At 44.3% G+C, this 12,163-nt stretch overlaps 2 protein-coding genes across 3 annotated transcripts in view; one reads left to right on the forward strand and one right to left on the reverse strand.

The window, feature by feature from the left end:
- The window catches only part of DIMT1 (DIM1 rRNA methyltransferase and ribosome maturation factor), a 62,131-nt gene that overhangs the window by 3,891 nt on the left and 46,077 nt on the right, over positions 1-12,163 (reverse strand). The window contains exons 2-10 of one of the 2 annotated variants that reach the window (XM_062612290.1): positions 3,781-3,858; positions 3,478-3,551; positions 2,965-3,051; positions 2,531-2,592; positions 2,330-2,423; positions 2,194-2,243; positions 1,222-1,345; positions 1,022-1,114; positions 89-153 (exon numbers count right to left, since the gene is read on the reverse strand). In XM_062612290.1, coding sequence (XP_062468274.1) covers positions 89-153; positions 1,022-1,114; positions 1,222-1,345; positions 2,194-2,243; positions 2,330-2,423; positions 2,531-2,592; positions 2,965-3,051; positions 3,478-3,551; positions 3,781-3,841 — 710 coding nt within the window. In that variant the 5' untranslated portion in view covers positions 3,842-3,858. The remainder of the gene's footprint in view (positions 1-88; positions 154-1,021; positions 1,115-1,221; positions 1,346-2,193; positions 2,244-2,329; positions 2,424-2,530; positions 2,593-2,964; positions 3,052-3,477; positions 3,552-3,780; positions 3,859-12,163) is intronic. The other variant, XM_062612289.1, reaches the window with a different exon arrangement.
- Positions 5,652-12,163, forward strand: part of IPO11 (importin 11) — a 99,187-nt gene continuing 92,675 nt past the window's right edge. Inside the window, exons 1-3 of the mRNA XM_062612291.1 lie at positions 5,652-5,722; positions 11,450-11,529; positions 11,792-11,944. Of these exons, the coding sequence (XP_062468275.1) occupies positions 11,807-11,944 (138 nt within the window). The 5' untranslated portion in view covers positions 5,652-5,722; positions 11,450-11,529; positions 11,792-11,806. The remainder of the gene's footprint in view (positions 5,723-11,449; positions 11,530-11,791; positions 11,945-12,163) is intronic.

The raw sequence follows: 12,163 nt of genomic DNA on the forward strand, positions 1-12,163 counted from the left end.
AAGTTTGAACCCACTACCCCTTGTCTTATCACTACAGTTTCTAAGAAGGAATCCCTCTCCAGAATCCTTGCAGGCCCAAGTTACTTACTTAAATGCTGCGGAGAGTGTCTTGTTTTTTCTAACAAACGCTATTCTTACCAGACCATCCCACTCCTGAAATTAAAAATATCAGAATTTACAGAGAGGAACATGCAGCTACTACAAACAAGACAAGTCACTACTGAGAACTTCAGAACAGTAATATTGAACACATTAAAAGTTTCCTGGAAAATATCTTTCTAAACAATACAAAACCAGTCCTGATTTGGACAAAACAACAGAAATGGAAGACAAAATTCTTCACCCACAAAAACCTTTGAACTGTTCTTGAAAACCTTGAAATTGTTCTTGTGCTGAAAAGAAATGCAATTGAAGACTATCTGGCTCACCCTGGGGAAGACTGAAATGGTCCTTAAGATCAAAGCATTTTCATAGAATCATAGAATGGTTTGGGTTGGAAAGGACCTTAAGATCATCTAGTTCCAACCTCCTTGCTATGGGCAGGGACACCTAGGGACACTAGACCAGTTTGCTCATGCCCTGTCCAACCTGGTCTTGAACACTTCCAGTCATGGAGCATTCAGTGTAATTTTAAGAATACTATCCTGTACACACTCATCTGAAGATAAGCCTTCTCACAGATACCGCTGTGATCGTAGCCAATAAAATCATCAGCCTGAAGGGTCTCTGGGAGATAGAACCACCACGAAAGGGGCATTATTACTAGCAACTCTCCAACTGACATGGAGACGGCACCTCAGTCTTGTCAGAAATAGTGTAAATAAAGCTGGACCCGAACTGATGATGGCACGTTCATGTAAGGTCCTAACGCAAGCTTGATCAAGAGAGAAGTATTTTGGAATTATGTAAATGCCAGTGAGTAGCTGGCAGTTAATAGTAAAAAAGCACATGGAACTGAGTAGTAAGTGAAAAGTGAAATTAAGTATTACCACTAGTATCCTATGTTGTTGTACATGCTCACCTGGAAGTTGACAGGTGGTGGTGGGTTCTTTGGCTCTATTCTGACAACACTGGATTCCACTTTGGGAGGAGGCCTGAAATTGTTCTTTCCAACCTGTTAGGAGAAGTCAGGCAGCTGTATGAATAAGCAGCAAATCCTCACATACCTAGAAACATTCTTCTGTCTTTGGTAGCTCTGTTAGCTAAGGCAGAATGATGTACCTTCATCAGATGATCCACTCGAGCTAGTAACTGAGTATTAATAGAGAGTCTGCAGTATAGTTTAGTTCCTGGTTTGGCAACCAAACGAAGTGCAAATTCCCTTTGAAACATAAGTATTGCACACCTGAGAATAACAGAAATGAGAAAATGAATTCTAAGTAATCAACTTCTAGATCAAAACAAAACTAACACATTTGGAAAGTACAGTATTTGCCTCAGTACTTAGAAACAATACAAGTTTGCCATAAACAAGATGTCTTAATTAGTGCAGATTGCGTTAAAACCCAAAACCACAAAAAAAAAAAAACAACCACAAAACCTTTTAAAGACATCTGCATCTTCTTAAAGACAGAACAGAATTTGATTTTGTATACTGCTGAGCATCAGGATCAAAGAGGAGGTTAGTCTCAAGAGTTCTATGCCTGACTGTAACTAATCATTTTGAATAATTCTATGATGAGTCCTCCAAATCCAAACTCTCCAAGCTCCAAACCCTGACCAGTAATGTCACTAATGCAAGCGCTTCAGGGAAAGAATTCAAGAACTCATGTGCACTGAACAAGACAAAAAAACTACCTGAGCAGTTACTTTTTCGGACCATGCAACAGAAGTGTCTTAGCTTTGGTCCTACCTTTTCCACTCCTCCTTTCTCAGGTAAGAAGACATCTGAAGTGCTACAATGCCCTACTTACCCTGGAATAACAATTAGTTATATTACTAGTGTCAAGAGATCCAACTCCGGTTTTCTCAGCTGGACATTCACTGACACCAAGACTAAGTTTTCCCCTCATACTCAATACATTGCCATAAACTAATTTCCAGCCATTGGCAGGTTTCGTATTATAGAAAATCTTGTGTGTGGCCCCGATCCATCAAACTGATATTTTAGGAACAAAAAAATTTGATTTGGGAGTATTTTTAAAGCTATTTTGTTTTCTAGCAGGTAATACAGAGCTCTGTTCTTCCACATACCTGAAAAAAGGTCTATGAAGCAGCAACTTGAAAACAAAAGGTGAAGAAATCTGAAGAAAGAGTAATAGTGTTAGTATAATTTCTGGGCAATTATCATTTAGAAGGAAAAAAGTTTCGCCACGTTGTTGAGCCATACCTGGTAGGGCAAGTTAGCCACGCATGCATCAAAGAACGGCAAATCTGTTTTCAAGACATCTCCAACCCTGATTTCTAGTTTGTTTGCCAGACTCCTGAGGAAAATATGGTGTGGTTATCCTCAAAGAAGCATGTTGCCGAAGTTTTTGCCAATGCAGCTCCACTGCTTTAAGAGCTTGCTATTTCCACTTTTGATACTCACGTGCCCTGCACTCTCTTCTGAAGTTCACCAACAAGTCTAGGGTCAATTTCACAAGCAATAACCTGAAAACAAAGTATATCACTGCAACTTTATACAGCTTCTCCTGGCTGGGATTAAAATTTCAATGGTAAAAAACCTCTGTATCTATTGGTACAGGTTTAAATAATCCTATTAGTCTATGCACCTCACTCCTTTTCCAAAAACATGCAAGCCTTATCACATAAATGGGTAACAGCAATGTAGTTTGATAAAACCATACAAGATTTGCACAAACAACAACAAAAAAATAAAATTATGCAAAGGTTAAGAAAAATATTCACAGAGTAATTCTACTTATTTTAATCAAGCATGTGAAGACCCTTCTGCTTGCCACAGTCTAAGCCACAATGCTGTTGGAGCTTGGGAAGGTGTGCGTGTGGCAAATTCACACTTACCTTTTTAACTTTCTCTAACATCTTTACTGTCAGGTTACCAGTTCCTGGGCCCACTTCCAGAATGACATCTGTACGTCGTAGGGCAGCCTAAGAACAAATCACATTGCAGTTGTTTTTCTAGGACTGATTTCAAGCAACCTTTAATTTCAAGACGAAAGGTACATGCAGCTTGGTAAAAAGCTAAAATAACCTAGCAGAGGCGAGTGAACATAATTAAGAGAGTGACAAGAAGGAAGAAGTGAGAACAAGAATGTCCCAATGCTAATTTATGAGAGCTCTTTTGCAAAGTATGGAAAAACAGAAATAACCAGCACATCAGAAAAAAAGCGGCATGGAAAGCCAGTAACTGCAGCACAGAAGGTAGGTGTCTCCACAGCTCAGGAAGGCCGAAGTAAGGGAAGCGGGCAGAGCTCATGACACGCTCCTCCAGCGAACGCTCGGCCGGCTGTGCCCGGCGCTCCCCCAGCACCCAGACCCACTCCCGGTCGCGCCGCCTCCGGCCCCGCCAACCACCTTCTCGATGATACTGTTGACGACGAGGGGGTTCTTCAGGATGTGCTGTCCGGCGCCGGTGTTGAAGAGAACGCCTAGGGCAGAGAGCAGAGTCACACCCGCTGCGAGCGCGGCGAGGAGCGCCTCAGCTCAGCTCCGCCGTCGGCACTGGCGCTTCTCCTGGCTCACACCGCACTCCCCCGGGCCCGCCCGCAGCACCGAGGCCTCACCCCAGCATGGCTGAGCGCAGGCCGCGCCAGGTGGCAGCCCTGGCCATGGCCTCCGTCCCCGCGCGCACCGCCGATGGCCGCGGCCCGCACTCACCGGAGGCGCCGCCCTCCCTGCGCTCCTGCCGCAGCCGCTTCCCCGCTCGTGCCTTGGACATTGCGGCAACACCGGCCCGCACCGGCCCGCACCGCACCACCCCGCTCCACACCCCTCCCCGCACACGTGCCGAGCGGAACTACGACTCCCGACCAGCACCGCTTCGGGCCGCAGCGTCACGAGGCACAGCGCCCCCCAGCGGGCCGGCGGTGCTTGCGGGCTGGTTCCGTGGCTGCGCAGCAGGCTCCCGGTGGCGGGAGGAGCCGGAGGGCCTCTGCGGCCGCGGTAGCCGCGCGGAGGCACTGGCTCGGCGCCCGGGCGGCACGTCGTGACAGTCCCTCCCCTCGGGAGGAGGCTTTCCGGGAGTGGTCGCTAGGCCGAGCGGCGCGACTGGGAATGGGTGTATCCCCGACGTCATGCGGAGCTGCAGCGAGCTTGTTCAGTGTCTAGCGCCACAGATCGCACAAACCTGAGGCACTGAGCACCGCCGTTACCTCTTGTCCTGTTGCTTGTTACTGGTGAGAAGAGACCGACCCCACCTCACCACAGTCTCCTGTCATGTAATTGCAGAGATCAATAAGGCCCCCCTTCAGCCTTCTCCAGACTAAACCCCCCAGGACCCTCAGCCGCTCCCCATCACACTTGTGCTCCAGACACTTCACCAACTCTGTTGCTCTTCTCTGGAGCCCCTCCAGCACCTCAATGTCTCTCTTGTAGTGAGGAGCCCAGAACCGAACACAGGATTAGAGGTGCACGGCCACCTCTGCACGGTCCCTCGGCACGCTCAGACCGCCTCCGCCGCTGTCCGAAACGACCACAGACACACCAGGGAAGCACGGCCTCAGCTGCCCGCCCCTCCGCCGCGGCTAGCTCCGCCATCAGGCGGCTCGCACGGGCCTCCCGCGCCCCGCCCCTCGGTGTCACCTCCTGGAGGGCCTGGAGCACGTGGCTCCCCACGGGGAAGCTGTGACGTCAGGCGGTGAGTCTCCGCCCCCCGGGGTGGTTAGAGCACGTGGCGCACAGGCCCCCACCTCCCCAGCCATCAGCCGGCTCACCGCGAGCAGGACTGCCCGCTGGTCGCTGGGTACAGTCGTCACGGGGGCGCGCGGCGGCGGCGGCGGCGGCGGCGGCGGCGGCGGCGGCAGCAGCAGCAGCAGCAGCTGGTCCCGGCTCGTGGCACAAGCTTCGTAACCGGCAGCAGCCCCGTGTGCCGGGCCCGGCAGCAGCCGGCAGCGGTGAGCAACCCTCGGGGAGCGCCGCCCCCCCGGGGCCCTCCCGCCACCGCGACCTAGCGGGCGGCTGGGAGCTGTGGGCACGGCGTGCTGGCCGGCCTCCCGCCTCTCTCTGCGTGGCGGGCGGCGCGGCGCCGAGCCGGTCGGTGCTCGGCCCGGGCGCAGTCATGGCAGGCGGGCGGGAGGGAGAGTAGGCCGCGAGGAGGACTGGGGGGGAGGGGGGCGGAAAGCGGCTGCAGCTCTCAGCAAGGCAGTTGCGGGGGGGAATCCCCAGAGCCAAGAGCGCCGCGCCCCGTTCCCTGTGTGCGCTTCGATGCTGGCTCCCGGCTGTCCGAATGACAGCAGCACGGGTGCACCCAGGGCACCTGCCTGTCTTCCGTGCTGGATTCCGAGCACAGCCTGCCTTCGCGCGCTGCGCTGTGTGGCAGCGGGCAAGTGCTCTCTCGGAGTCGGAGAGAACTGTTACCTTATTTCAAGGACGTGTTTCCGGGTTCTTTCCCAGAAGCGGTGTTCAGTCGGGGTGGAACCGACGAGAACGGCATCAGAAGAGCATGAGGCATTAAGCTGTGTGGTTTGTGTGTCAGAACTTGCTTTTCGTAGGAAAGAGTCTTTGTTAAAGGTAGTTATTTTCTTCCTATAGGTTGGAGAACCAACGGTTGACTTTTCACTGTAAAGCACTGTATATCAAGGGCAGAGTCAGTGCAGCAGTGGTGAGTTGTTCCTCCAGTTTGTTACCTTGGAAGACAACAACACGTGTAAAACATAAGAATGTGGTGCTGATACTCCTCCCAGATACTGCTTCTATGTACTTTGTGCGCCAATGTCTCTTATTATATTGCTATCTTTGAAGTTCAGAAAGACTGAAATGTGGCAGCATTTACTGGTTAAATGTTTGCTTCCCTATTCCTAGCAGTGTTCAAGGCTGGGTTGGACGAGGCTTTGAGCAGCCTGTCTGAAGGAAGGTGGCTCAATCCATGGCAGGGGTGTTGGAGCTAGACCCAACCCTAACTATTTTATGTTTGTATGAAATCGGTTGTTTTGTTGCCTTGCTGGTATATGGCAGTCCTTGATTTGTTTTCATAACTGTCATGATTTTAAAATTCGGATGTATTTAAGTGTTATCAGAAAAGTACCTGAATACTCTTTTGCCTGTATCAAAAGATTAACTACTCAGGAAAAACATTAAACCAGCATGGCAAAATGTTTGATAAGAGGCTTGGAGTATTCTAAGAAGTAAACTGTGTATGCAGATAATTCCTTAGAAAGGGAATTAAAGAACAAAGTGTACAATAGAAGTGAGTCTTAGGGTTTTCCCAGTGAAAGGAGACAGAATTGTAGAATAATTAGGGTTGGAAAGGACCTTAAGATCATCTAGTTCCAGCCCCTCTGCCATGAGCAGGGACACCTCACGCTAAGCCATGTCACCCAAGGCTTTGTCCAGCCTGGCCTTAAACACTGCCAGGGATGGAGCATTCACAAGTTCCCTGGGCAGCCCATTCCAGTGCCTCACCACCCTCACAGTAAAGAGCTTCTTCCTTAGATCTAATCTAAACTTCCCCTTTTAAGGGGAAAAAGTTTGAACCCATTACCCCTTGTCTTATCACTACAGTCCCTAATGCACTCACGCTCCTATGCGAGTGCAGGACATTGGATTGCTAACAGCAAGGAACTGGTATTCATACTTGTGGTTTCTGAAGATGCTGTCTCATTGTGCTGAGGAGTAATAATTTGATGTATTTCTTCTAGGTGTAACTGAGTTGTTTTGGTTGTTTTTTTTTCTGTCAGCTGGAGCTTGAGCTGTTGTTTCATGTTTGTGCATATTCAGTAGGATGTTGGAGAGCAGCTCTTCCTTTTTTTTTTTTTTTAGCAGACGCGCCAGGGCTTCCTCAGATTGTAACACATGCAGGGGACATACAGATGCTGTCTGTGGTTGGATGGTAATAGAGCCTTTCTTGGATTTGCAGCTGACAGTATTGTACATTTTGTAAGGAAGGGTTTTCTTTTGATTCCTCTCCCACGCAACATGTGCTGCTTAGTTATGATGGGTATGAACCATAGGAAAACAGAAAGAAGTGAGCAACCTTCCTGAAATTGCTCAGTGTTTGTTGTGAAGACACAGTCCGAGGCTGGTCAGTAAAGATGGGAAACGCTAACCTTACCCAGTGATCAAACTTGGAACCTCTGGCCGTTGTGATTCAAGGTGCAGAGACTGCTTTCCATCTAAGAAAATGTTACTTATAAGGTTTACAGACTTTATCAGCTTTTCTATACGTGCCTTATAGCTGTGAAGATGCCTGAGAGATGGCAGCTATGTAATACTTGCCTCCTCTATTTCACCCCCTGGACAGTCTTGCAGAACTTGTTCAGCAGTGAGTTAAGCTTTAGAAGCACTCAACGAACTGTAGCGAAAATCCTTATCCCTATGTTGTAACCAATCTGTGGTGCAACCCGTGTCCCTCTAACTTTGCTGTGCACCAGTAAAGTGTGATTTGTAAGACGTGCAAATTCTTTACCCCACTATATTACAGCTATATTCATGGGCCTTCACTGTTCTGTGGGGCCTGAGAGCATCTGTATGCTCTCTGCATGAGTTATGATCTGAAGAAGCCCTGATGCATCTATTACGAGAAAGAAAAAAAAAAAGAGGGAAGGGGAAGAGTGATGCTGAAAGAAGAGTAGTGGGGCAGGTAATAACAGATTAAGGGTTGAGAGATCTGGGTTTAAATTCCTGAAGTATAGCTGTATTCTGTCTGCAGGAATTGATTTCACAAAGGCATCTGTACATAGCAGTAACTAAACCTGTGTTTTGGGAGGATCCCGTTAACACAAGTTATAAGCTGATGCCCACATTGAGTCAGTCATCTTTAAAAGTGTATGCAGCAGGTAAGTTCCCAATAAAAATCCTGTTGGTAAGAAAGGAACTTAAGGAGAGACTTTGCAGAGCTGAATTTGCCTGTTAGGACCTAAGCCTGTAATGATTTGACACTGTTGGAAGTCCCATGCTGCTCCTTCATCCCATAGCCACTTCTGATGTCTGTGGAAGAGTGGGTTCAGATGGCTTGACATTTTGGCTCATTTGTTGGTTTTTATTTTTTGGTTCTGTTCCTGTACCACCGGCCTTTTGAGGGCAGTTATTAACTTGTTTCTGTCATAATATGAAAGTTTACTCCAAGTTTGCTTGACATTTTGGTAAGACAAAGAAACAAAAGATTGATAAACAGGATTAGATCCTAGGAACTTGTAGTTTTTCTTGTAGGAATTACTTTTGCTTGACTGTTCTCTAGCTGTCAGGAATGCTGAAGTCATTTTGAAGGTATGCTGTTGCTTTGTTTTTCTGTATCTGAGTCTGGTAATTGGTTGTTTTTATTGAGAGAAAAAAAAAAGAAAATAATTGCTTTTTTCCCTCTAGCATTAAGATTGATTTATATGAGGAAAAAGAGGGTTCCTAATACCACAGCATTGCATTTTGCTTGGAAGGGAGGTCCCTAAATGCGACTTCTCATTTACTCTCACAGTACTGGTGAGCACTGAATTCAAAGTCACTCATCTCCCAGTAGTTGTCATAGTGTTTATTATAATTGCACTTTGATGAATGCGTTAAGCAGACATAAGGCAGCAGTGTTGCAGTGCATCCATCACGTAGTGAAGAATCTCTTTGTGTCTGTTTTGCCTGCTTTTTTCATGCCTAGCACATTTACCTCTCTAGCAGTGCAGTGTGGAAATGACTGGGAAGCAAACAAAAACCTGCATTTTTCTCACTCCCTCCAGCTTCAGGTATTTAAGGATGCAAGGACAAATAGAGGTTTGTGCTGTTTAATTTGGTGACCATACCTCTTTGTATCATCTTAATTTGCTTGTAGCTATCTTAAACTGAAAGTTCAAATTAGGTGGTGTAAGGCTTGATTTTAAAATAGTTATTTGGTTTTTTTTTAATTAATTTTCTTTTTATATAAGAAAAAAAATTTAAAACTAGTGACTTCCCTCAAGAAAGCAGAAACTATTTAGGGGAATTTCTTAAATGTAAAAGCAGTAGACAGCTTCATATTCTGTTCTGTATGTGCTCCGATAATAAGTTTGTAATTGACATTGCATAATTCTAGCCACCGGCCTTTTGGGGACAATTATTAACTTGGCTCTATTGCCATTTGTACATCTTGCCATTTGTATTTGCTATACAGGTGTTTTTCCAGTGAATATTATTATCTTTGATTTTGTTACTTTGCTTGTGACAGCTTCTCCCAGTGTTTCATGAGGACTGTTTACGTGAAGTCAAAAAAACAACTGTGCAAATCTATGGAAGACTAAATCTCCTGGGGGCTATAAAATTAAATTTCCTGCCTCTCACTAGGAAATCCTTGCACCACAGTTTTCTGGAGGATGAGACAGCATTATTCAGAAGTGTCACTAGATAGTGTCCTGACCAGGGCATCTATTGTGATCTCTGGCAGAGAGAGAACACTGTTAAATAAATTTTTGTTTGTTTGAGCAGCAATAGCTGCTCCAATTTCTGAATGAAAATAAAAATCTTTTCAAGAATGAGAAGCCTTAATAAAAAAGAAGCTTTGTGAGTATCTATTTTTTTTTTCTTTTTTTTTTTTTTGGTCTTCAAATCCTCCAGCTAATCATACCAAAATAAGAAAACAAAAAAAAAAGTCTCATGGTTTTTGTGTTTGTACTGTACTAACTTCTATAAATAAGTCTTCTAGTGCGAACTGTTCAAAGTGAAATACATAAAGTAGTGTTCTCTTGGGTGGAAATGCTCCTTTTCTGCATCGGATTTGAATGTTGCTGGGAAATAATTGAACTGACATGATCTTATTTTTGTAGTACAAAATCAGTTGTACATGAATGCTCAATAATCCATTTTTTTTCCCTCTCAAACATATCCTAGCAGTGGATATTTAGCAAATATCTGGGGATGTGCTGCAGCTTCACTATACAGTGTTATATGTGTGTAACAACTATATGTTGCTGTACAGGCAGTTTTCCTGTGGCAGCTCCTTACTGGAGAGCACTGTTCAGCAAAAGGCCTTAAATTAGATTTTCTCAAGTAGAAGAACTTATTTACAATTTTGTTTACATGCATGGTCTGCTAGCTCATTAAATTCTGGAACTTCTCTGGTTTTGGTTTTGATCTGATAATTGAATAGGTACTTCAGAATTGTACTTTATTGATAAAGTCTTGTTTGATAGTGTAAGTCTAGATTGCTTTTTCCTTCCCTCCTTCTACACTGACCTTAGTGTCTGCAATGTTGCTTTTCTCAGATGTTTTCATTCCTATCTCCAGCTGCAGTTTTGCAGGTTTTTCCCCCTTAACTTTGTTATCCCAGAGATGCTGCCACCATTACTGATGGGGCTGGCTTAGCCAGCAGCAGGTTTGTCTTGGAGCCACCTGTCATTGGATCTGCTGGATGCAGGGGAAGCTTCTGGCAGCTTCTCACAGAAGCCACACCTGTAGTCCTCCCTGAAAAAGAACCCTTGCACACAGACCTGAATGTGAGAGATAAAAAGATGCCTCACTTGGAAGTATAAAGCAGATTGAGTTACTTGTTTTGTTCAGTTAACTGCTGTAAAGAGATCTGATTTTGGTTTCATGTATTTGAAAGTATACCTTCTTTAACCTTAGACCTTAAAATTTTTAGTGAGTTATTGTTGAGGATGGTTGGAGACTTAGAGATTGTGAATAGTTAGATTTTATTTTTCAATTTTTTTTTTTTAAATTGTGCAGGGCTATTACTAGTATAAGAGGTCTTTAATCTTGTTTCTAATTTTGTTGTTAAGGTGGCTTTCTCAGAAAAGCAAAGCTTTAAGCTTGTGTCATAATAAAATTTAATTTCTCTAGCTTTTTAACCATCACTGTAACAATTTTACACTTCCCCCCCCCCCCCCCCGAAGATTAGAAAAATAAGCTACTTTTTTAGCATTAAACAAAAGCAAATTCTCAGGCCAGTTTGAAGAGAAGGTGTGTTTGTTTCTTTAGAAAACTTAACTATAGAAGTATTTAACATGTATCTATTATGAGAAGTTTACGTAGTTTGTAAACAGAAGTTTTTGTAGACAGAAAAACAGTCATAGTTGTTTTATGTAAGTTGCAGTGCTGTTTCTGTGGTCATGAATGTAATCTGAGTCAGTTGGAGGCATTTTATTTTGCCTTTGTCGAGTACAAGAATATTTTGGAAATTAGGCAGCTGGCATTAGTTCAGCTGATGAGCTATGCTAAATAGATAATGATGAAATGCAAATATGTTGAGGAAAATTCAGTTGTATTTAAGATTTAATTGGAAATCTATAATTTATTCTCTTTTAGTCAGTATAAAATGTCTAGATCAATTTGATAGTAGAATTTAACAGTCTGAAATGGGTCATTTTCTCTTTTGGGGAAAAACTATTCAGAAAATACAAAAATACGAAATACTCCGCATCTTTGTCTCTTTCAGATAACCCCATGGTTTACTCTGCTTTCAGCTGAAGGCATCGCTAATTGAGGCTTTGCTCTTAGCTGTTCTTCACAGGAGAGGTAACTGGTTTAAACTCAAAATATTTCCATTAATTCCTCAAATCTAGTAAATGTGCTTGTAATGATAGACTTTTGCTGCTGAGAGATTTCTGAAAATAAAATAATATAATCACTGTCTTGACACTGCTTTTGAGTAGGTGTGATGCTATCTTACACAGTGTAGTCTGATGAAAAATTAGCATGAGGTGTTTAGAGAATATAAATGGAAAATATCTGTATTTGCTTTTTAATAGTGTTGTTTGTTTTTTTTCTCCTTTTTAAGTGTTCTCAGATTTTCATGGATCTCAATAGTGCTAGCACTATTGTTTTGCAAGTCTTGACCCAAGCTACTAGTCAAGATACAGCGGTGTTGAAGCCAGCTGAGGAACAACTGAAGCAGTGGGAGACACAGCCAGGTTTTTATTCAGTCCTGTTGGTAAGATACAGTGGAAAAGCGCTATTTAGTAAACTCTTGAGTAATTTTGAGTGTGGCTTTCTATAATATTCTTGAACTGTGCTGTCTGGCTCAGAGAAGCTTTGAGTCATTATGGTCCATTAACTAGTACCCTTACGATGTGCATTGGTAGTCATTATCATCGTTGTCATTATCAAAACAGGCTCTCTTGAGGCATTCGGAAGAAGGAGGAAATGCAAC

The sequence above is a fragment of the Pezoporus occidentalis genome, unplaced genomic scaffold (genome assembly GCF_034315485.1).
Source record: "Pezoporus occidentalis ecotype Australia unplaced genomic scaffold, CSIRO_AGI_Poc_V1 ctg16, whole genome shotgun sequence".
In the NCBI taxonomy this organism is placed as follows: domain Eukaryota; kingdom Metazoa; phylum Chordata; class Aves; order Psittaciformes; family Psittacidae; genus Pezoporus; species Pezoporus occidentalis.